Here is a 24,408-nt window from a genome sequence, read left to right as displayed (position 1 = left end):
TTAAGAATTTTTACGAATAATTTTCATGCTATAAATTCTGAAATCCCCAGTTAATCTATCTAGTCCACGTAGCAATGTGATAACATTATTCACGAGAAAGAGTGTTTGTTGGCATTTAAAGACAGCGGGGAGGCACGTCAGGGCACAAGGTTGACCGTGTCTGAGCTGCCATGAGCTACTGTGACCGTCGTCTACTGTTACCAGGCAACCCTTCTGTTGATCCCGCTTTAATGTTTCCACCCCCACCCCAGGCAGGCATTCTTAAAGTGCTTAGGACTTACGGTGAGCGGTGGGTGTCTGAGTGTGTGTCTAAAGTGCATCATCTTGACTCCAAATGGCCTGGAAACATGCTCAGCGGACATCTCGTTTCCTACTAGTCGGAAGCAGGTTTCGTCAATGAGCACATCGCCTCCTAAACAGTTATTGTTTTATAGGGCAGAGTTGTTAGGAATATAGGTATGACAAGTCAAACGTCTTTTTTTAAGTTGCCAACAAGCTAAAGTTAAGCCACAGCTATTGAAAATCATAGAAATCGTTTGATTGGACAAAAATCAGTGTGGTGCAGGATGAGTCATCAATACTTGTCATCTGTTTGTCTTGTACGAAAACGACTGTAAATGTTTAATTATACATCAGCATAACTCAAATCTAACCACACATGGACTAAAAGCCACTATCATTTTGATTTTACAACATATGTAAAGGTACCATTAATTGTGTGAATGTGGTATTTCAAAAAGCACCAGATGCATACGCACATGCAAATAGCAACATGTGGCAAAGGCCGACCTAGTCGAAAAGTCAGCTCCCAGCAACCTGAGCTGTTGCAAAGAGTTGGGCGTCTTCCAGGGGCATGCATCTGCTCTACCCAGATCTCAGAGAGAGAGAGAGAGAGAGAGAGAGAGAGAGAGAGAGAGATTCCTACAGCCAAGGATCAAATCCAATGAGCGAAAACATAGGAAGACACTGAAAGTGAGAGAGGGGTGGGAAAAAAGCTTTCCTGGTGGGGCAGGCTAGACTGGTCTGGCTCCCATCAGGGACTTATTCCCTCTGAGGGTGAAAGAGTGCAGGCAGACAAAAGGGAGGGGCGTGAGACTAGGGGGAAGACTGTGGGGGGATTTGTCACATACGCCTCTAAAGTTTCACAGCCCTGCAGGACTCTGCAGTATAGCATCCAGTCGTACCTCTAGCATGCACTTTACACGGCTCTAGCATAATCGCTAATATTTACTTCCTTTACAGGAAGTGCACACCATGAACCCGAGTGGGTATTCGTGGGTTAATTTAAGATTCTTTTATTTACATGCAATTGTACAGACAAAAGCATCAAGGGAGTGTCTGTTCAAGATAAGGTTGCGAGATCTATCTAGCACCTTCAAAGCTGATTGCTGATAAATAAACCAGAAATACACTCTAATAAATAGCTGTGAGGCTTATTATGGGTATAGACCGGGCTCAGCTGCATAGAGATACAGTTTAATCACCTGGCGATACCAGAAGGCTCAGGACAGAAACGTAGAGATAACACTATGATGCAGATGGGTTAATTTGGCACGGCTTGCCGCAAGAACAAAAGTAGCTTGAGCCCCAAGGCACCGAAAAATGTAGCACATGACGGGGATTTCTTGCACCTCACGAAAAGTACAGGAACGGCCTAGCAGCCAAGAAACGAAAACCATGGCTACGCTTAAATAAAAAACAAGCTTCAGTCTCTTGCGTATTCAACTTTGGTAAAATGTACTTTTGAGTAGCTCTTCAATTGTTCAGCCTAAAGTTTATATATCAACTAATAGGCTGTATTTACAGTACAACAAGGTTAAACAGAATCTTGTTACAATCAAAACCTCATTGCTAACAGATGTTCGCATAAACCATTATAATCTTTTATTTCTCTGTGCTGTAATGCCCGTTGGATTAAACTGCGAGAACCAAGCCGTGTATTTATTTAGTTGCAGTCGTTTTAATTCTAATCAATTTCGACAAATCAGAAGCTAATCCTAAGGATTCTAACCAAAGCCTGGTCTTCAAGAGCCCACTGTCATCGTCATCATTTATATTGTTTTAATCCTGAAACAGATTAAGGAAATGGAAACATGTTGCAAAGCACAAAATATTTGTCTATAGTGAGATCTGCCTGCAAGGACTCGAGTCGTGGGAATGACTACAGCTGAGCTCCCAGCAAACGCATTTATCACCGGCCTGCTCTGCTCTGACAACAGTCATGTGTCCTTCTCACCTGCAGTAAATGCGACAGCATGCTGGAAACCTGATGCACTCTGATCGATCACCGGGGTTTGCGTACATATCCATGAATGCTTTAACGCATGTATCATAAGAAACCAGAGGATTCCCGCCTCGCTATTTAAAAACCGTTCACCCGACACAATGCAACGTCAACAAACAAACACAAAAGGCTGCAGCCTCGACCCCCCCCCCGTAAGACACAGCATCAATAATGCAGTGCAGACTGTGATGGGGTGGAGGAAAAGCCACGGCGATGCCAACAGACCAAGGTAGCGCGCGGTTATCAGGCTTTCCCAAGCAAAACCCTACTTAAATTCCCCTCTAATTCCCCTGCACACGGCCCGCTTTCCAGATGGGCCCTGAGCCTCACGGCCTGCCAGCAACAGCTTGCGCCGTGTTTGTTGAAAACAAAGATGACGGATTAAATATCATGTGCCGCGCAGGGGGACCAAAGGGAAAAGGAGATAATTCTGCCTTTCCAGAACAAATAAGGTGAGAGCAGAGAGAATACAGACCCCTGCACAGTGCAAATATCTAGGGGGAAAAGGGAAGCATCCTTTCAAACAACGACCTCTCCCCAAGAGAGTTGTGGACTCGGACTCTCTCTCTATCCTCTGTGATCCCCGCTGCACTCGGTTTAATTACAGTTTAATCTAATGATATCGCGCTGACTCAAATCATGTCCTCGTGTTTCGCTTTATGGGTTTTCCTATACAAATGCTTTTGTTTTTATGCAGCTATGAATTGGAAAGGCTAATGAGCTCTACTACGTTATCTGAAGAACGGCTGCTATGGATGGATACACTGTGATCAGGAGAAAAGAGATGCTTTTACCAAGACGCTTTTACCCTACAGCCGTGGAAGGCTGCAGTTATGCAATAGAGAAACTATTAAGCTTACTGATTATAAGACACAGCGTGGGAGAAGATCAAAAATACAATAAAATAAAACATTTACTGACCCCCCTACTGCATGAAATAAACTAAAGTGGGAAAAAAATGAAGATTAGAAATAAGTAGACATTAATTTAGAATATACATTTTTGTAATACCTATAGCTACTACAAGTAACGTATATATAACGTTTACAAAACATAGCAGTAACGTTAACATTTCTTATTAAAAAAATGTCTTCAGTTCTTACTGTAAATAAGGTTTTCATAAATATATTTTTCTCCAAAAAACCTAAACATTGTAACAGCATAACCAGTGAGGCAAGACTATCAACTCTGTCCAGTGACACTAGCTTGAAAAATGACTTGCTTCAACTCTAATTAGAGCCGACTTGAAAGCGTCTCAAACAATCATCCGCTTGCATGCTTAATGCGCCACCGCAGGGTGTAGCGGTCAACCTGGTGCCACGTCCGTGTCACTAGCCGTGCAGAAATAGAGACGAGTCCCAGGCCGGACCCCTGGGGGAAGAGCATTTGCTTCAGATGGCCCCAGCGGAGCTGACGGATATTTACAGTACAATCCTCTCTCCCCGCGCAGAGCGTCCCGAATCATATAGCTATAAACAGATCAATGCCTCACGCTGCTCTGATAACTGAATACATGAATTCACATTACACAATGGCTCAGTCATTTCATTGACTGCTTTGAACCCACGTCTGCCATTAATCCAAGGCAAAAGTCTCAAACCCAGGCGCTGGCACAGCGGAAGCCATCAAGCTAATTTATCTTTCCTCATCTATAAAGGATGAGAATCTAACAAAATGTAAATTAAAGATGTGTAAAACAAATGTCCCTCAAAAGCCGTCAAAGGAGCCTGTGAAGCGTTATTTCCGTGTGAAGTTGGGACTGAATGAAGTGCTATTGTGTAACACATCACAACAAGGAGCCCCGGCTTCTCTGCTTGTGTTTGGGTTTGATTAGCGCTACAGAAGAGAGGTCGGCGGACCTTAGAAAGGCTTTCATGAGTTTACCGTCAGCTTTGAGACCGGTCAAAAGCATCTTCAGCGTTCGACTATGCTTAGCTCAGCTTCTGCGCCAAAGAAAGCCAGACCGTTACTTTCAGTGTCATGAAAGCACGCTGAAAAAGTCAAAGCTATCTCTCCACAGAGATAAACAAACAAGGAGCCAGAGGAATTATAGGCGTCGAACAGGTTGCGTCTGGCCACACAGACACTCAATCTTCATCCCCAAGCCTGTGGATATCTGTGGTCAGGTTAGTCCTAAACCCAGAGGCCCATCTACTCATAGAAAATAGAAATAACACACCTCCGTTTTTCTCATTCTTTTCAAATTGCCTAGATTCACTGCAGAGATGTCAGAAGCGGCGGGGGTGGAGAACAAGCACTTGTCTTCATGTGTTTTGCGGTACGACCGAGAAGCGCGGCGGCCCTCGTGCAGGAGGGCTGCAAAAATATACAGGCCCGACCAAAACGCTCCCATCTCGTTTCCCTTTCATTTCCAAAACCTCAAGCACTAGCAGTCTTTGTGCAGGGCTCGTAAAAAGAAGCCAGAGGAACAAATGCATCTGCTCTGTTTCTGGGGTATAAATATTACCATGGCATTGGCCCCGGGATAACCGCAGTGGCAGGGTTAAAAAAATAAAACACGAACCAGAAATTTCCATCTCTAATGTAACAAAGGCGGTGATTTGGATTTTGTGTGGTGATGCTCTCCGCTTTCTGATTGATAAAACATACGAGCATGTATCAATGTAACCTCAAACGCTCTGTGGCCTACGCCTCCAAGAATGAGAATTGACTGAGGTTTTTAGTGTTTGGAGAAAAGTTGAGGTTTGGAGAAAAGGGTTTATCGGAGCGTGAATTGTGGAGGTCTTGGGAGCCAAAGCGTTCGCAGAAGCACTGTGGTCCTGTCGCATCATTGCGAGATATGACCAGATGCCAACAATGAAGGGCTTTGCATCTGGTTTGAATCACAACTTCTTATACAATCCATATTTTTCCAGTCCAAACAGGCATTTGCTACTAAACAGACAAAATTGGTTGGTTTGTCATATATTTTGGGGTAACTAGAGTAAGGTGAATTTGTTAACATTAGTTAATGAATTAGCTATTGTGTTGGCATTAACAAAGATCAATAAATACTGTAAAGGTTTGGTTCATTGTTAGTTCATGTTAGCATTAACTAATGTTAACAAAAACAACCTTATTTTAAAATCTGTCCTTATCTGGAAAAATGGTTGAATAAAACCCTGTGCTTCAGGGTCAAAATGTGTAAATATATTAAAATCATATAAAAGAGAAAATTTCAATTCATTACCTAGTTTACGGGAATAAGATGATGCCAAGGAGTGATGTCATAACGCTTAAATAAGCACACATCAAGTGAAATCTTTGGACGGGATACATACGCGTAACGAAAAACACCAGGCGGTTTTGGACAGGGCTGTTTTCATGGCGTAGGAGAAAAGGGGTTGTTAAAAATGCAGATCGCTTTTATCTTGATGAGAGACGCTCAGGATTAGTTCTCTTCAGTCGGGCCGCATTGTTTTTGAAAAAGAACAGGGGGGGTGCAACAAGTCATGCAAATGAGATGTTAATTAGGCAAATGGTGAATTAGAATATACCAGTACAAACCAGCCCATTGGAATGGTAGTGTGGGAATGGGACTGTCGGGGGAGCCAGCTGTACCCCTCGCTCCTCCATCAACCCCTCCTCACGCACAACTTCACTTGTGCCCTGTGCCTCCCTGTAGGGTGCTGACACACTGTCGCTTTTGCCCGAGCGCTAGCCTGACACGGAACGTCACCCCTGCCTGACCGGAGCTGACGGGAGAAATAGGTGCGCTTTTTGCTCCACTTTAAATCTTCGCCAAGGCTTTAAAGCGCAACGCTTGCTGGGCAGACCCTTAGAAACGGCCACTCATGAGGTTATAATGGAACATAAATGAATGAATGGCGATTCACATGCTAATGCGAGACAGGAAGGAAAGAGAAAGTTTTGTTTTTGCCTCATTTTTCGATGTTTCATTCCTGCACAACCAGCGTTTTGTTAGTCGGGCTTTAGAGTTGAACTTTTTCACGAGAACTCAAGCTGTGGGCCATTAAATCTTAATATAGACGTGAAAACGGCTCGTGACGTTTGTTAAATAGAACGCTTTTGGAATTGTTGCTGAATGCTGAAATGAATACTTAAATTCAAACTTTAAAGAACATTACTTGTAAATTAGAAAATATGTAGAGAACAAAAACACAACTATGGAAAAAACTAAAAATACATTTCAAATGAAAGATTTAATTCATATTAATAAAAAAAATTTATTTCAAGGTCCAACTGGCAGTAACGTATAGCAGGTGAACCATCAAGCTCTTATTTCTCTCGAGAAAATACTAGAACACAATTCTCCCTGTTCGTTGTTTATTTATTTATGTGTGACGCGGTCTATTAAGCTTTCGACCAAAAGCAAACATGCCTGTTGACATGAAAGTGTGTAAGAGCGTATGACGTATCGACAGCCCAGCCTCCGCAGCCTGGCGTAGAATACAGCACAGCATCCAGTTAAGTCAGTCTGGGACCGCGTCCAAACTCTGACCAACCAAATTACAGACTTCATCTCGACACTCGCTCTCTTACTGGTCACAAGTTTTTTTCCAGTCGAGACCTTTAGATGACCTCCTCTGGCTAATCCAATGGAGAACATTTAAAGCTGCTCGTTTTGCAGCTACAACATCTTAAACTAAAATATGCATCATATTTTTAACGCTACCACTCGATGTGCAAGACCGTCAATGTCAAGTTTGTTGTACACAACACATACAACTACAGGCACTTCTGACCTCAGGACACGTTAGAGGACACAGGCTTTCCTGGTGTCCGCTTTAGAATTAAAGCATTTGATATTAGCTTATCCTCCCCATCTGCTCCTCTGTCCGCCCTCTCTCTTCTTTTTTCCATCCTTGAAAGCATGCGGTGACCCAGGGATGTGTAAAAATGGGTCCAAATGAATTGCTTGGGCACTTGAGCGCTTCTCCCCATTACAGCGCGCTGCCCTACCTGTGTTGAGTCAGCATTGCACTCGCTCTATCCATCTAATGGACAGCGTTGGAATTTAATTAGCAGAAAGCCGCAGAGTGAGGGCCAGAAGATTCCCCGGGACGCAGGAGCGTCGCGTGTCCCTGCGCGTGTGTGGTTTGGCCACAAGAGAAGGCATATGACACTAGGACTCTCTGGCTTGGGATCTTATCTGCACTGCGAAACCGGCACCCCAACATTTAAATACAAATTCATTGATTTGCCCTGATGTCACTAAAAACTCGTATACATTCTTTTCTTTTGCAGAACACACAATATTTTCTGAGAAATGTGTGCATACAATGGAAGTCAATGGGGCTGATATTGTTTGGTTACCAACATTCTTTAAATATATTTTTTCGTGTTTTGCAGAAGAAAGAAAGTCATACATACGAGTAAATGATAAATGTATCATTTTTGGGTGAACTATCCCTTTTAAGAAAAATATATGAATAAGCTTTGCCTGCATGGTCACAATAAGAGCAGTCAGCCTGCTTACAATATATAGTCCCTAAGCTACACTGATGTCTTATCTCTGTATGTCTGACTTTGAACTGTACATTGGCTCCTCCCTACAGCGGGGCAGAGAATGCCTCGCAGCAAATGTGAGTTGCAGCCTGAGTGGGTGGATAATGTCTGGGTTATCCCACAGGAAGTGCTCCATACCTGTAACGTTTCAACGGAACGAGTCAATATTCCAAGAAATGTGTATTTAACAAGCAACGCTGACACTGATAGCCTTTAACACAGATAACACAACCCCTGTGCTTTAATCCATGTACAAATACAGTCGTCGCAGAATTATAGCAAGGTAAATATCGAGGAATCACCTCTGACCAAAAATATACATTACAAAAAGTAGCGTTTATTGTTGTACACTTGTGATGGCAAATTCTATATTAATGTGCCAAGTTACTAACTAATAATAAATATTAAGAAATTAATAAAATGTAAACGAAGATTTATCAACAAAAAATATACTTAAGTCTGGAAATTATAGTTGATTTTACAACATTTAAGATTGATAGGAAAAATGTTGATCAGATAATAACCCTCACCCATAGACAATCCAACCCATGAATTTACGGGATGAGATTTAATGATTTAATTTATTCACACCTGTGATCCAACATCAATTTAATCAGGTTTTAATGCAACATATTCCTACAAACTGTTTAAATACCGGTCAACTGGTAAATCACTATAACCACCAACCTCTCGTGGCCACAGGTGACCATGCCCAACAGGTGGCGTCGTAACCGCCGAGCCAACCAATTATCAATAAATTACACTTTGTCTGCTTTTGGCCACTGCGTGACCAATAATAAAACCTTGAACGACAACCGGGACGACCCAAGAATCTCTGTACAGAACAGTCTGTATTTCACAACACAGTTCCACATTCTCCAATGCCAGTTGTTTCCCAACTGTGAAGTAACACAAACCCCATGCGAGTGTGAGCTTTCCCAGCTCCGGCGCATTAGCCTTAAGACGGCAGATCATCGCTGGGAACGTATAACAAAAGCGGCGGGGGGGGGGGGGGTCGAGGAACACAAGTTGCGTTTCGGGGGGGTCTCATTCAAACATGCGTGCGACGAGAGGGTCTCCTTCATTCTTTTTGAAATCTAACCAATTAGCTTTGTCACACAGCTCGCCGTTCCCAGATGGTTCACAGCTAATCAAGTGCCGCTATTGTTTTGTCTGTGAAAACAGTTGTGGGATTGAAGTGAGGGTAAAACTCAGCCAGATATTCTGCTGGTGAAGAACGTGCGCTAGGTACATTTAACATTGCAGGAGGAGAGGTCCCCTCGGGTCGGAGATACACAGCAACTTTAGTAACTATACTAATAAAACCAACAAATATTAAGTACACATAAAAACGCACACGATTCCTAAAAAAACAATCCTCATGTTGCTTTGCATGGCCTTAAAGTTGAAGGATTGCAGTCTCAATCAATGGGGCAGGTTGGAGGTTAAAATTTTCAACATTCCTTCATTACTTGCTTGAATTTCCTCCAAACGCGATCGCCCGAGCCATTCACGACTCCCCTTAAATGGCCGTGTTTACATTCTATCCAAATCAGGAGCGAACAGGCTAATTGGGAGCGTGTTCGGCTGAAGTGGCGCCTCGTTGGCCGCAGAAATGAGGAACAGGACGGTGCCAGGACTTGGGGTCTTGAGGGCGCCATAGCCCCGTTATCCTTATTGGCTTATTATTTATATTTCTGACAGATGGAGGGACTTGGGGCAGTTCTGGGGATAAATAGTTTAATAATTTAAAGTAAATTCCATACTGCCTCTCGTTCATTCAATAATTAAAAACAACATCTGCAGCACGAACGTAAAAAATACATAATAAATACATGCGTAAGCTTGTTTATAGAGTGCATTGTAGACATATGGCTTGCCTGTAAGGTTTAGAAAAATATTAACTTTAACAAGTTTCTTTCATCAATTACTCACCCTTATGTCATTCCAAACCTGTTTGAATGACTTTCTTCTACACTAACTTAAACACAAAAGAAGATATTCAGTGAAATGTCTATAAAAAGGTTTTGTGTCCATACAATGGAAGTCAATGAGGCCCAATGTTGTTTGGTTACCAACGTACTTTAAAAAATCTTATTGTGTGTTTTGCAGAAGACAGAAAGTCAGACAGGTAATGTGGGGTGAACTGTCCTTTTAAGAATACAATAAACCAAGCAAGCTACATTTACAACTAGAAAAAGTGCAGAAATGCTCAAATCTCTTCTTCAAATCTCATGTAAACGTTAATATCCCTAATCCAAATATAAAGACTCGAAATCCTGTGAAAACAGAGGGATTCAGACTAGAGTGAACACATGTCACTCACAGACAGTGTAAAGAAATAAATCTGTGCATTGCTCAGCAGCAGATGGTCGTAACGGGTTTCGGGACAGACGAGCAATTGAGGTAACACGTTCCCTTTAACACAGACACGCATAAAATCCCACAAACACAAATGCACAAACAACAACAACAACAACAACATCACGAGAGAATGGCGTTCAGTAACACACCCCCAGCCTTTCTTCTATATTTTACCAGCCATACGGTACTTTATTTTCCACTTCTTTTACCATCTGTAGCAACTATCCCCACAGACACTCACAGCTGTCCCGTTTCATGTCTGTGCTCTCCTTTATATTCCGGCCCGAACGTCTAAGACGCACAATGGCGCCCCGTGTCTCAATCACCGGATCTGCATTATTCTCCTGGCAGTGGGAGTGGAGCTTTCGTGATAGCATGATCGCTATGGCGAAAGCAAAACAACCTGAAAACGTGTTGTTTACGTTCTTTCTTTCTTTCATCAGATCTGTATCAGCAAATAGAATTATAAAGAATTAAAACAAATTTATATAAAATGAATGATGATTCTACTGATCAAAAGGCAGATTCTGATCAAGGTTTAAAGTGATAGTTCACCCAAAAATGAAAATAATTTGTCATTTCAAACCTGTGTGACTTTAGTTCTTCCGAAGAAGATATTTTGAAGAATGTTGGTAACCAAACAACACTGACCCCCATTGACTTCCGTTGTTTGGACACACAACCAATGCAAGTGAATGGGTTCCAGTTGCCAAGATTCTTCAAAACATCTTCTTTTGCGGAAGAAAGAAAGTCATGCAGGTTTGAAATGACAAATGATGACATAATTTAAATTTTTGGGTGAACTACCACTTTAAGTAGACAGAAACCGTCTGTTTAAACCCCAGTTTAAGGTCACATAAAGAGGTGTTTGGTTGCTAGGATTAGTTTTATGACTTTCGTTCGGTTTAGAATGTACAGTACAACGCATTCCAACCCATCACTCGGGTTTCTTTTCTCCAACAGATTAAAACGGTAGAATAGTTTATACAGATGGTAGTTTATACAGACGGTAGAATAGTTTAACGTGAACTTCTCTGTCTTGGATTCAATGATGGCCACTGTAAAATTACTATTAACAGCTTATTAAACATGAATTTACATTTACAGCATCATCATAAACTGTGCGAACAACCTGAAAGACAAATTGAATTTTAGCAAGCTAGCAATAAAAGAAGCACTGCTTCTACATTGTTGTTGGCGAGAATAAAACGTAGCGCCTCAAAATAGTTCCTATTTCTGCCTGATCCGCACATGAGCGGTCTCAACATTCTAATGAAGTCCTCAGCGAGACTTAATACGATCACAATTCCTCACAGCAAAGGTCTTGCAATGCCTCGCTCGCTACCGGACGGGGCTTAAGACAATGGCACTCTTGTTGACTGGCATGTGGGTACAAAGGCTCCATTCTCAGAAGTTAGCCAAAGTTGCTGTTCTGCAATGAACAAGATGTCTGCGCTTTGGAAGTCTAGAACGGTCTGATCCTTAACAGCCACCCGATGTACTCGAGACGCTAGGTTACAATGATATGACAGAGCCATGAGTTTGCAAAAACAACAGAAAAAACGCTTTTATGAAATATTTCCATATATACAGTTGCTGAAACATTTAAGTGAAAAGTTTAGCTTTAAATCTGCATTTTTGCTTGTATTGGGGCAATTTCAGTCCAATGTCTTTTCAATGTCAACAGAAACAAACCTTAAAAGTGACAAAGTCATCCAGAAGGAAAATTAAAGACTGAGAGAATGCAAAAGACGCATGAAAGTTGTATATTTATTTTTAAACGGATCCTAATATACATGTTTAAACATATTATTTTTGAAAGTAATTTTCTAATTTCTTAAACAAACAAAATCAACAACAATTTACAAACAGTTCAGCATTTTATCATCTTCGAATCCATCCTGCACACTTCAGCGTATTTTCTTGCTCATTACGTAATGCCTTCTCATACAGCCAAGTCATACACAGTTAACACAGGAAGCATTAGACGTGTGAATAAAAGGGAAAAAGTCTAAAGTAAAAATAGCCGATCTCCCATCACGGGGCCCATTTCTCTCTCAGTGGCTGTGCGCTGGGACAACTGAGGAGTTAATACAAAACTAATTAGCAAAAACTGACTGGTGCCAACCCCTACCATTACCTTTCCTGCCTCCCTACACAGCAGTAAGCCCACAACACATGTGTAGCGCTCACACAGGCTCGAGATTACTGCCCACACTCGAAACCCGTCGATGGATTCTTAATGCTGCTGTTATATCAAGAGGAAAAGTCAAGAAATTCGGAAGACAGATGAGAAGAATCCAAAAAGATGATCTGTATGTAAATTAATTTTAAAACAAAATTACAAAGACGACAATCGTTTTGGAAGCGCAATAACAGTCGACAGGGAAAAAATGGTTTTGTGTTGAAACGTTGACATGTGAAACTCAAGCCAGCGAATTTGGTCCAAAAGATCGGCACTGACAATGCACATTAACCGGATTACACAAATTTGCCTTGCAATCAGGTTTAGAAGAAACGTACCCACTAAAGGCAAACGCTGCGCAACAAAACATCTCCCAGTGTTCCCCGTCCCACAAAACCATCTGCTTTCTTTAATCCGATCACGATGCAGAAAAAAGATGGTTCAAAAGCAGGTCAAAAGCAACGATATTAAAACTAACTGCACTGCGTTCTTTCTTTGGATGGAGGCTTGTCTTTTAGCGCTGGGCCTGTGCCAGGGTAGAGGTTGGCCGGTTTGCACAATCGGAGGAGAAAAGGTACCGTGGAGCGACGTACTGTGTGGCACGATTATATTTTTATGAATGGACAACAACCTGGTTTTTAATGAATGGTACTTGTTGAGATTTACAGAGCAAACGAGCAGCCGGAGAAGTGGGAGAGGATGGGTGCGAGGGGGCGGGGAGGTCCCGAGCCGCAGTGTGTACTGCAGTAACCACAACAAAGGCTGTGGTTTATCCCACAATCGCCTTAAATAGAGCCAAATTATTGTTATTCCTCAGCCTGTGGAAAGGCAGAGAATATAAAACGGCTGTAACGCAAGACAAGCCAAAAGTCAGCCTGAAGATATCTGGATCAGTGGATACAAAACTACGTTGATTTAACGTAGCAATAAGGTTGTATTACGTCCTCTCCTTTGCGTAGTCTTTAAATCCCATGACAAAAGACAAAACAGTTATAGCAGACTTCTCAGAACTTCATACAAATTCACAAAAACATAAGGCTTGGGCTAACAAGTTTTGAGAGCTCAAATGGAAGTGGGTCAGACACCATCAACAGTTTGTTGGCCACAGTGCAGGTCACTTAAGGTAAGTTCAATATAAATATCTATCAGGCGCTCTGGAAATGTCCACACGGCCCAGTCTCAGGTTTGTTATCTATGTATGCCAGCGGTATCCTTCCATTGTGCGGCAAGATTGAACACAAAGTGCAATGAGACACAAGTACAGTTCTCAACAAATTAAACTCCATTAAGCTGACATAGCAACAAAGAGCTTGAATTGACCTCTATTGTTACAAGACGTATATTGCTTATTTTTCCATAAATTGTGCTTTTTATATTTTGATTCTGTGTATTATAAAAGGTTCAATCCAACACAATACGTCATCTTTGTTTTTCTCGCAGACAAATGGAACTGAATATATAACTGAACTTAACCTCGCATCTGACCTCACAATAAAAAAATGATCAAATGTGTCCATTTTATTTTCAAAACCAACTTCCCTTACATCCCATAAAGAAAAGAAAATGTGTGTCCAAGCCTAGCACAACACAGAACGCTCACTTCACACATTTGCATCAAACGAATCTTCATAATGTGAAACAAACCACCAGTTCGCCTCCAAAACCCAGCTTTAAATAGAAACGGCCGGTGGCGTAACATTAGTCTGGGTCTCCACGCACAGCACTCAGCAGCCCAAACAAAACCACCTGTTTTAACAGGAGGTCAAGGGGTCAAAGCCAAAACCAAAGCTTACCTTCCGCTTGACTGGCTGCTAATAGGAGTCGATGTTTATCTAGGGGGTCAAATGCCTTGGAGATGGGGTCGTGACCTTAACATCTTAAGCCGTGACCTCTCCCACGTGTGGAGTGCTCCTGTCGTAAATTAGCCGTACGCACGTGGCCTCTTCCCTAGCGCGACGGAGGCCTCGACCTCACCACGTGTGTCTTTTGCATAGAAATCCTAATATTATTTTAACAGGTTTAGTGGGATTGACTAAAACAAGTCAAAAACAAGCCCACCAAAATCAAACCCCCTACAGTGTCAACTTTAAATATATTTATATACTAAATACAATTCAACAACAAAAAAACGCAAAATGTGTAGGTTAGATGCATTGAATATTGAAAACCTAAAGTTGAGGAGTATCATTTTTGTGACGCATGACATGAATTAAAATCCACTATTGGTCAAACTGATGGTCCAACCTCGAACTTGCACAATTGGTCGAGCCATAGCATCTACATGTATTTGAAAATAAAACATTTTCTTTTTTTCTCCATGTATTAAGCTGAGAAAAGAGAAAGTTTAAAGTAAAAATGTAACTACACACTTCATCTTTGAACTTGCAACTTTATTTCAAAAGGATTGGGCTGTCAAGGAATCAGATTTTTACTCCAAGGTTATCGTGGCCTTAAGATTCCTTTGTAGCAGCTTTATAAAATCGAAATAAAAAATAATGCTATGGTCAAATTTTATATTAAACTTTTTATATAACTTTCATATTTACCGATATACTATGACACCCCAAAAAGGATATTTTAAGTCAGACGCGACATTTTTTACACTGCTTCGGATGTTACAAAGGTCAACGATAATGTTTCCTCCAGCAATTACAAACCAACCCACCCAGCATCAATGGCAAAGTGTTATTGTCCAGAGGAAGAGGGTGTGTCACTGTCCCGCACCCCTCTGCCCTGCCAAGACTGTGGGATAAATTTAATGACTGACTTTAGCTCCCACTTTCGCCATCTGCGTATGAGGTCAGCCTCTCTTCAGATGGCTTTTAATCACGGGGGTTCCAACAACGCTCGGCTGCTTTAAATAAGACAGCTGAGGAAATCTGATCGGCTGTACCCGGGTCAGAGTTGAGAGGAACCGGAGAGAGTTTCCCTTCCTCTTGTTCTCTCGCTGACACCCATTCATGATCACAAGTCACGGCTGAATAAAAAAAAGGCGACTTTGCCGATTAGGATGTTAGCGGGAGCAAGGCGGCTAAATAGGCTCCCTGCTGAATAGGCTTTCAGAACCTCAAAACGGAGGAATTCAGCACTGGCGTTTAAAGCGACAGTGTACGTTACGTCGTTCTTGTCCTAACAAAGACCTCAAAGGCTCTGGCCTTTGTGTTCCCGGCGAGTCGCAGTCTTTCACACGATCCTGTTTCGCAACCTGCGATATATCCTGCGCTAAAGCTCGCTTTTTTACGGCGTTTTATCAGCGGCCTACGGGTCACACATTTTAAATCTTTTATCACAGTCCAAACTGTACAGAACGCGTAACAGAAAGCGATCACTGCTAACGTGCTGCGATTCGCATGCGAGAAGTGAAAGTAATTAAGCTCTGTTATTTAAGGTGGTGAAACAAAGTGTGCTTCCAAGTGAACGCTTGAAGAGTGAAGACGGATCCCCTGGTGCTTTCTGCCAATTACCAGTCAGATATCTGCGTTGGACTTCTCTGAGTACTTCACGTACAAGCTAAACTAACACGACAGTTAAACATGTATTGTTTTATATTCCACGGTGACTTTGCAATTAAGGCGATTAATTAACTCACATCACTTACATATGTCTAGATGAAACCTGTGGCCTTTTTCACATAATCCACCCTAACGCTGCAGATGGATTTTAAGTGCGACACAATTTGTTGAAGGTGAAAGCGCTTCGAAGGCTTAATTGAATTAACTCAAATATTTAATAAAGGGCCACAGGGACGGATCTGGGAAAACTCGATCCAGTTACCACAGATTCCAAAGAAGAGAAAAACACACTGCAAATTTACAAAGGCAATCACAGATCCGACATAACCAAACCCTAAGAGCCGTGTAGATGTGCGCCTGGCCGCTTGTATTCGTACTTTCTGACAAACGTCGGTCCCTGCGCTCAATTTCCACATTGTATTTATTTGGGAAGTGTAAACTGGCAAAAAGAAGCAAATGATTGTCATTTAGTTTGGAGCAAATCTGCGTGCAGGCAGTAAAGAGGGAACCGGACACGCTCGTCCTATTCTTACTAGCTGCTTTATTGACTTGCTTATTTAAATGAAGAGCTTCAGCCACTAATCTGGTTTGTAACTTCCTTCAACCTCACATCCAAAATGTCGACTAAAAAACGATTCACCCAGCAGAAACACTCAATCATGCATCCGCTGCTTACATACAAACATATTTTTGACGCTAGCTTAGACAATAAAGGGCTTACCTGCATGCACGAAGTAGGCCAAGTACAGGTCGAGCTCCTTTACGGACACTCCTATGTGATGAGGCTGTACGCACAGCCCCGGGTTCGAGCACTGCGGAGATTTGACCAGCCTTTCGCCGTCAGTACTTTCAAGCGGAATACCTTTGAATAAAATCACCATGACCAGGTCCAGGCGCCAGACTTTGTCCGCCTGACGCAGGCAGTCAATTCTCCTCATTTTGCCCTTCTGGTCGGGGTTGGAGAGCACACAGCACGGGGGCTTCTTCCCGGTGACGGTGAGCACAAAATCCTCGCGGAACTCCGGCCGGATGTCCTTGCGGAGCTTGGCCAGTAGCCGCGATGCCCACTTTTGCTTGACCTCCGGTTTCTCGCTGAGCAGCTCGTCCTTTACGGCTCGCTCCTCTTCTTTAGACATGCGCTTCTCGTGCTTCTTGAAGTACTTTCGTTTGCGGGCCTGCAAGTTGAACCAGGTGTAGGCGAACGCTCTCACGTGGGGCAGCAGTGCTTCGATGAAAGGATGGAATTCATCCTGGGAAAAGCAAGAGAGCGGAAATTAGTGCACAGAAATGTGTATTCACCCAAAGTTACAGTTTTTAACGTTTAAAAAAATTACAGAATAACATAAAGTAGATATTTACATATGTATAAAAAAATAGTGGGGTTGAAAACTGAAGCAGTAAAAATTAAACCATTTTCTCAGGACATCTTAACCGATTACACATAAAACAAGCTGAAGTAAAAAGTATTTTCAAAGCAAGCCTGTATATCAAAACAAAATTATAAAAAAAAACAGCCTTGGAAGGCATGAGTGTGTGTTTGTGTCGAACAGGGCAGTGTGTGTGTGTGCGTGTGTAGCTGGTCTAGGACATATCTTGGCTCTCTGGCAAGAATGCTGGTCTGTAGGGGTCTGCCAGGGCCGAGAAAATACAACAACAGACCAGGAAAATTGGACTGGCTATTTTTATCTGTTCTCTGTTAAAAAATGCACACAGAGTTCCAAAAGCGTGCTACATTATTCTGTATCAGAGAGGAGTGTGTTGTTTTCAGAAAGGAGTGTGTGTGAGGGGGATCGTGGGGATTTTGGGGTTGCTTTTTCTATCTGCTGCCAACTCACAACCTAGAAACAAAATTCATTCAAAATTACAATAGTTAGGGACGAAATGGCTTAATGATGACAAAAGAGGGCGCATTGTGCATTCATACATGTCTACAGAGGAAAAAAATTCGAAAAAAGCTGCATAACACAATCACTTGTCCGAGTCTACCCTCTGTTTTACATAAACTTAAGTAATAATTATTCTACAAAATCTGAATTCTTTAAGCCGCTATTCTGATTCATATTTGGTATTCTTTTAACATAAGAACAGCTTTTTTTGCATCTGTGTATGTATTTATGAGAACTGATCATGTACAAACACATTTCTGAAAAAGGCGAATAATGCATGCGTGTGTTTTTAAATGAAATAATTTGGGAATTTACACAAAAAACAACTCCAGGTTTTTATAACATGGAGAGAATAATGGCAGGCTGCCAATCACTAGAATAACATTTCCACAAACAGCAATAGTCCCGCATCGTGTCCTAAAACCGACCGGGTGAGCAACGAGAGGGCTGCCAACAAGCAAGCGTAGTGCAGTCTCTGTGCTGGACGTAGATTTCATTTAAATAACCGCACATTTGGAAATAACACGTGTAATTTATTAACATAAATTTAGGGACATTAATTCTTCAATTTCAAGCACTGCTGCTATTGTTTGTTTGGGTGAATAGAAAAATCTACATCTTAATGCATATTATCAAGCATAAATAAACACACATTTTAAATCTGAAATTCAACCAAAATAAAATAAAATTATTTTTAAGGGTGTATAATCGCTGTGGATTTGAATAAATGTGCAATGTTGCTATTTGATGTTGTATTGATTTTAACAGTTATCTGGACTCAACAATCAGACACATATGGACATCTCACTTTTGTTACAAAACAGAGAAAATAAAATTAGCATAAAGCAAATATAACATGATCTTTGTGTATGGCACAAGGTGTGTGTGTGTGCGTACGCGTGCGTGCGTGCGAGGATAGCCCTCCCCTTTTGAGACACTTTTGCAAATCTGTATGTTTAATCATATTGTTTCCTTGCTGTCTTGTACAAGAATCAAACTCACTTGCCTTTGCAACATAAAAATGATATTGTTTCATTCTGCACACAATTCAGTGAATGAACTCTCTTCTCTCCCTTCTGTGTCCTTCGAAGTAACTTAATCCAAATTGTGTGGAAAAACTGTGGACTCTATAACAGACATCATCGTTTGTTGAAGGTTTCGTACATGTATATCCATGTACGTTTTAGATTTTCTTTTTATTAATAATTGAAATATACCGAGGTATATCAGGACTGTCCCTACATGACTTTTTTTCGGTGCATTTTGTTGAAAAGCAGTAGTAGTAAACAACATAAACATAAAAACAAAAAGTGCAAATTATGGAAAACATTTGTGTTATAGTATACATCCAGAAAACGTTTCTCCTTTTGTTATAGTTCCATTAAACATAAACAGAATTTAGAGAAACTGGAGAAAAACTATATAAGGCTTTCTAAAAGCACAAGAATGTGCAGAAAGTCTAGTCATCCCGTCAGATTTGTCCAGACTATTAAAGTGTTTCAAGTTGAACTTCTCTGTCCCAAACCGTAAAAAGGCCTCAGCAGGGAACAATAGCCCCTCGTAGCAAAGACAGACGTTGAAGTTCTAATGCGTGTTAAAATACAGTACCAGGTGAAATGAACGTGTAATTTCAGGGGTCTCTAATAAGACAAACATCTGCAAAAAATAGACTGAAAGGTGCACTGACAAAATGCAAAATAAAAATATATTTTTACATTAACCTGACATTACATTTTTACCTGCTCTCATGCTTTTACAACTAAGTTTATTTTAAAGTTAACTTTTAAAAATGAAAGCAATAACCACAGAAGGTGATTTTCTAAAACTTACAGGACGACTACAGTTATTTCTTATATTTAAAGACGATAACACACACATTCAAAAAAGCAAACCTCATGCTGTCTCTAACAGAGGATCACTGCCCAGCCACATTAAGTATCAAAAATATTTTACCCATTCAATATTCTTAGTTATCAATTATAAAAATAAATCCAAAGTCCAAAGTGCACTAGTCCTCTAAATTTTGTCTAAAGACCCTTTCATTAAACATCAAACTTTTTTTAACTACATTCTGTATCAAGCAAATAAAAACATATAAGCTAAAGTGTTGGACGCATGACGTCTGTCAGGAGATTTCAAGCTAAAATTGTATATTTACAGTAGTTTTGAGAAATTGTCATGACATTGTCAATGTTACAGAAAAATAAATGAATTGTACGATATCAAATTTAAAGACTGGACTTCAGTTTTGATCACAGGCCTAATCTTTGAACATTGAACTCGCGTATCATAATTTAGCAAACTTTTCCCCCTTTAAATCCACTTCAGTATCTCTATACACATCATACCCTTAACATGGCCAAAACAGCATCCCTAAACACACAAACCAACACTGAGGCCTTCACTTTGTTTTGTGCATTTAAAAAACCTTTTAATAAGCAAACAGCTTAAAACCCCACCATGTCTACAATATAACGGTAGAGCCTGTGCAGATCTGTCACCTTACTTCACCTGCTACCTTGACTCCTACAATGAATGGCTTTTATTTTACGCTGTATTTACTCTGTTGCTGCGTTTTCTGGGTTATTCGTGAATAAAAGCAAAGAATAAAATCAGACTAAAAGGAATAAATGCACTTCGCATTCGCCTCTTTTCTGTCGAACCTACATGAGAGAGCACCAAAGTTTCAAAAATGTAAATAATGTGCATGGTAAATAAACCCCTAAAAATCATTCATGTTTTACCAAAAACAAACAATTAAATCAAAAAAGGTTGTTTAGTGGCTTAACGATACATGGACCTAAAAGAAGAACGAACTTTTGTGCAAGGAAAAAGTCGCATATACGTCTGCTGTGTGTCATGTCGGCAGCTTCACACAAAAGTTAACACACTGGGTCGTATGAACAATTAGCAATAAAATGCCTGCAAATATTATTTATAAATACGTTGTTATCTGATCCCAAAATATAGTTTAAAGGGAATAAAAAATGAATTTCACGTGCTGTTCCTTACGTGCATCATCCTCCGTGACGCATAAGATCGATTCGTATCAACGAGCAGTCGGTAAAATGTGCATCGAGATTTAAGGTTACAGTATCGATTTAAAAAAAGAAACTTTGTGCAAGCTCGTGCACACATCTTTCCTCTTATTTCCATGCACTGCGCTATTTAAAAACCTAACGCGTTGAACATCAAGTGGTCCACCCTGTTCAAAACGCGTCCGAAGTAAGAAAAATAGTTGCCAACTATGTCAACGCGTATAAAAAACATATATGCGAGGTGGGCGCCATCCGCCATGTGGTAGTTCGGTTGACTCTGTCAGTGCCTCACAGCACACAAAGTTACTTAAGCAACGGTTAACCCTCTCTATACGTCTCGTCCCGGCTAAAGACACGGCTCAAATGCAACAAACGGAGTCAAGAACACATCAAAATGTCACTTACCTGTGTTAGGCATAGCGGAGAATACATATCTGTCGGGTTTGACTCCTGAATTGACGATGCGTGTTTGGATAACTGTAACGAATCGGCGTGTTTATGTATGTGTTGTGTGTGTGAGGGTGCGTGTGTGTTAATGTATGGGCTGTGTATGTATGTCTATGCGTGTCCGTGTGTATGAAAAGAGAAAAAAAGAGAGACAGAGAAGAAGGGAGAGAGGGGAAATAAAGCCTCGCTTCTTGCTTTCACATTTCCAACTCCGCGAAGTGCGCGCGACGCTTCAGCGCTCCATAGAGCTGAACTTTAACCCCGCCTCGAGTTACACACATCTACTGTACTGTGCTGTTAAAGCTGTACATCCAAACTTCCACCAAAGGCATTATCGTCAATCGCAGCCTATAGCAAAGTCCCGACGGCGGGCGGACGCGCGGAGATTTCACAAAGCCATGAGTAAAACTGTGGTGGTGAACCGCCGAGATGAGCGATCATTTCATCTCGCGCTCGTGGAGAAAAGAAAACGATGTCAAAAGTCGTCCGGGTGTTTAACAAAAGTCTCGTGTGATGCGTTATTCGCTGTCCCTCATAGAGCCGTGTCGCGCGCTGGCACCCGCCGCGAGCTTTGCAGGCATGTGGCGGTGCGGAGCCGAACCGAGTCCCGTTTACATGCGGCGAGGCGGGTTAAGGAAGAGAGCAATATCCTTAAAACACCCTGTTGCAAAAGCTGGCACTTGTGTCGTGGTAGCTTCGACCTGAGAGAAAGAGAGAGAGGAAAAAAGTGAAGCGCACAATTGGAGTCCGTCCGACAGAGCGCAGAGACGTAGCTGCCGTGCACTTTTGCCGTTCACAGTGGCCGGTGGACAAACTCTTGGGCTCTTCCCTCAGCACAGCGCCCTCAGTATCGGCACAAGAGGCATACACTCATGCGGGACAAGAGAAATGCGCACTCTGAATGGCGCAGCACTTTTTGCTCGGTTTAAAAAAAGTATTGCGATGGGGGTAGTGTGATTTATCTCGCACGCATTGGCGCATATGTTTGATAAGTTGCGCGGTGAATTTAAATATGCATATGAAGTGATCGACTCTGTGTTTTCGTTCGCCTTTATTGAAAATGGCAGTGGAAACGGTTACGCAGGCACGAGAAAGATAAACCAATAAACTAATGTAAACGCACAGGGAAGCGATGACGAAAGATCGTAGAAAATCGCTAAAAATTATAAAGTGTCGCGAGTGCTGTTTTACGAAAGCTCAACTACTGTCATCGATTGCTTCGATTAATGCACTGATATGCCTTTTTATACAGTAAGTGACGAAAATGATGTTCGCTGTAATTCACTAAAATATCTGTAAATAACGCATACGTGGTTTATATTGACATACCAAATAATAAGAATTACCTATTATATATATATTACGAGAGTAAAATACACAGTATTGTGTAGGCTACATCTTCACGCTTTTAGAGTATAATGACGTTTCTTTCTCGATATGGAGCACGTGATCAGTATTGTTCCATATTGCGTACAATGTATAGGCTATCAAAGAGGCCAATGACGTTGTCAATATCAGAGTGCAAACTTCACGTACCTTGCATGCTTCTTTTGAGCATACGCCTATCAACATTTGTAATTCAGATATTAAGTTTATTATATTTTAAGAATCGGTCTAAATAACAGGTCCAATGCACTCTTTCTGGAAAATGGTAAAAACTAAATGATACTGTCATCCACATCCTCTGGTCTGACAAAACTGCTGTTTGGGAAAACGAGATGAAAAGTGACTGCCAATGCGATGTTATGGTTCTAATCACGCGTACTGAACGTGAAAACATCATTAATAATCAAACCAAGTCCAATGTAATGTAATTCAGCTGCGCTGTTCAGTTGGCACTCAACACCGTTTTATTATTAACCAACTCTCGTCTATAAGTCAAACGGGCGCCCCCTAGGAAACCGCAACGTGCCTTCTGCGTTTATTTTAATGTACAGTGTTTTACAATCGTTTTAATCCGTTGAAAATACGCATTCGTGCGCGTGCATCGAGTTGTATACATGCAACGAGATTTCCGAGCATTAGACAAACCAACCAAAAGGATGATTTGTTAAATGCAAGTAATGTGATGTTTAAATATGAAAAATGAATATGCAGTGTCTATAATTACTCTCACTCACACTAACTTGCTGCAGGTGCGCGAGCGTTCCTCCGGCGTTTTCGCGAGTTTAGACGAGATCGCGTGTGATTGGACGAAGATCTGAAAAATCAACGCGTATGAGGCTGCTATTGGTCCAAGTTTCACACGCATGTCAACGCGAACAGCCCACCACGCTTAACGAGAAACACCTTCACAGACTCTCGGTTTGTAGCTAAAACAGCTTCTCGTAAACACAACCATTTGGGAATGAAGAAAAAACGTATCTTTTATGACATCAGACATTTCGTTTTGAAAGCCTGCGGAGTATGATAAGGCTTATAATGTGCGTATGAATATCCAGACCTGTCGTAAATCTCAGAACAGTTCTTGTAGGCTACTAATCCGCTTTACTATTGCTTTGAAAATTAATGTTGCAAATATCAATAATTGCTTTGACTGGTAATGCATTGCAACATATAAAAAACTAACATTCGTGTTGCTTCAATTTCAGAATAAGCTAAATGACGTCACTGTTGTAGATCTGTTCTTTTTATCTTATTCATTTCTGAACTTTTGACAGCGTCCAGTCACACAAGTGCCGGTCGACGTGACTCGGTTTCGTTTCGGTTCGCAAAAGTTGCAATCGATCGCAAGAACAGGAGTCGGGTGGAAGCGGTCTGATCTTTTTTTAACACACGAACGCCTATTCAACCCTCGCTAAAGTAAATCTGGTGTGTGGACTGGTCTCTTTGGTTTGATATTAGAGCTTAAAATGTCCCATTCAAATGCGCTGCGTCGTTAATTGGCATCATGCGTTTGATTTTTTCATGATCGATTTTTATAGGTTAATAAGAAAAGGATGACGTCAAATGTATCGTCGTTCCGAAATCTAAGCTTTTAAAAGCAAATCTGTTTTTGATCTCGAAGCCATTGAAGCTCCAAATCGAGAACATGGAGACATCGGTATGAGGCTGAACGAAATAATCAGTTTTCAGGTTGTATAAATCAAAGTCAAATGTGGGATATCATTTGATCATAAACACACACCTTGTGGAACACATTCATAATTCAACTCCGGTCGAAATAATGCTAAACTGAAGTTTAAAACTCACACCTTAAATACATTTCATGAGATTTAGAAAA

General features: G+C 41.2%; 1 protein-coding gene across 4 annotated transcripts in view; it reads right to left on the bottom strand.

Moving 5' to 3' along the window:
• Positions 1 to 21,976, bottom strand: part of nfia (nuclear factor I/A) — a 97,415-nt gene extending 75,439 nt beyond the window's left edge. For all 4 annotated transcript variants that reach the window (XM_079470729.1, XM_079470731.1, XM_079470730.1 and 1 more), the window contains exons 1-2: positions 21,144 to 21,976; positions 16,536 to 17,064 (exon numbers count right to left, since the gene is read on the bottom strand). In XM_079470729.1, coding sequence (XP_079326855.1) covers positions 16,536 to 17,064; positions 21,144 to 21,170 — 556 coding nt within the window. In that variant the 5' untranslated portion in view covers positions 21,171 to 21,976. The remainder of the gene's footprint in view (positions 1 to 16,535; positions 17,065 to 21,143) is intronic.
• Positions 21,977 to 24,408: the final 2,432 nt, after the last annotated feature.

This window comes from Barbatula barbatula (genome assembly GCF_947034865.1).
Source record: "Barbatula barbatula genome assembly, chromosome: 13".
Taxonomy (NCBI): Eukaryota; Metazoa; Chordata; class Actinopteri; order Cypriniformes; family Nemacheilidae; genus Barbatula; species Barbatula barbatula.
Note: the sequence above shows the minus strand (reverse complement) of the source record. Positions and strands in the feature narration are given on the sequence as shown.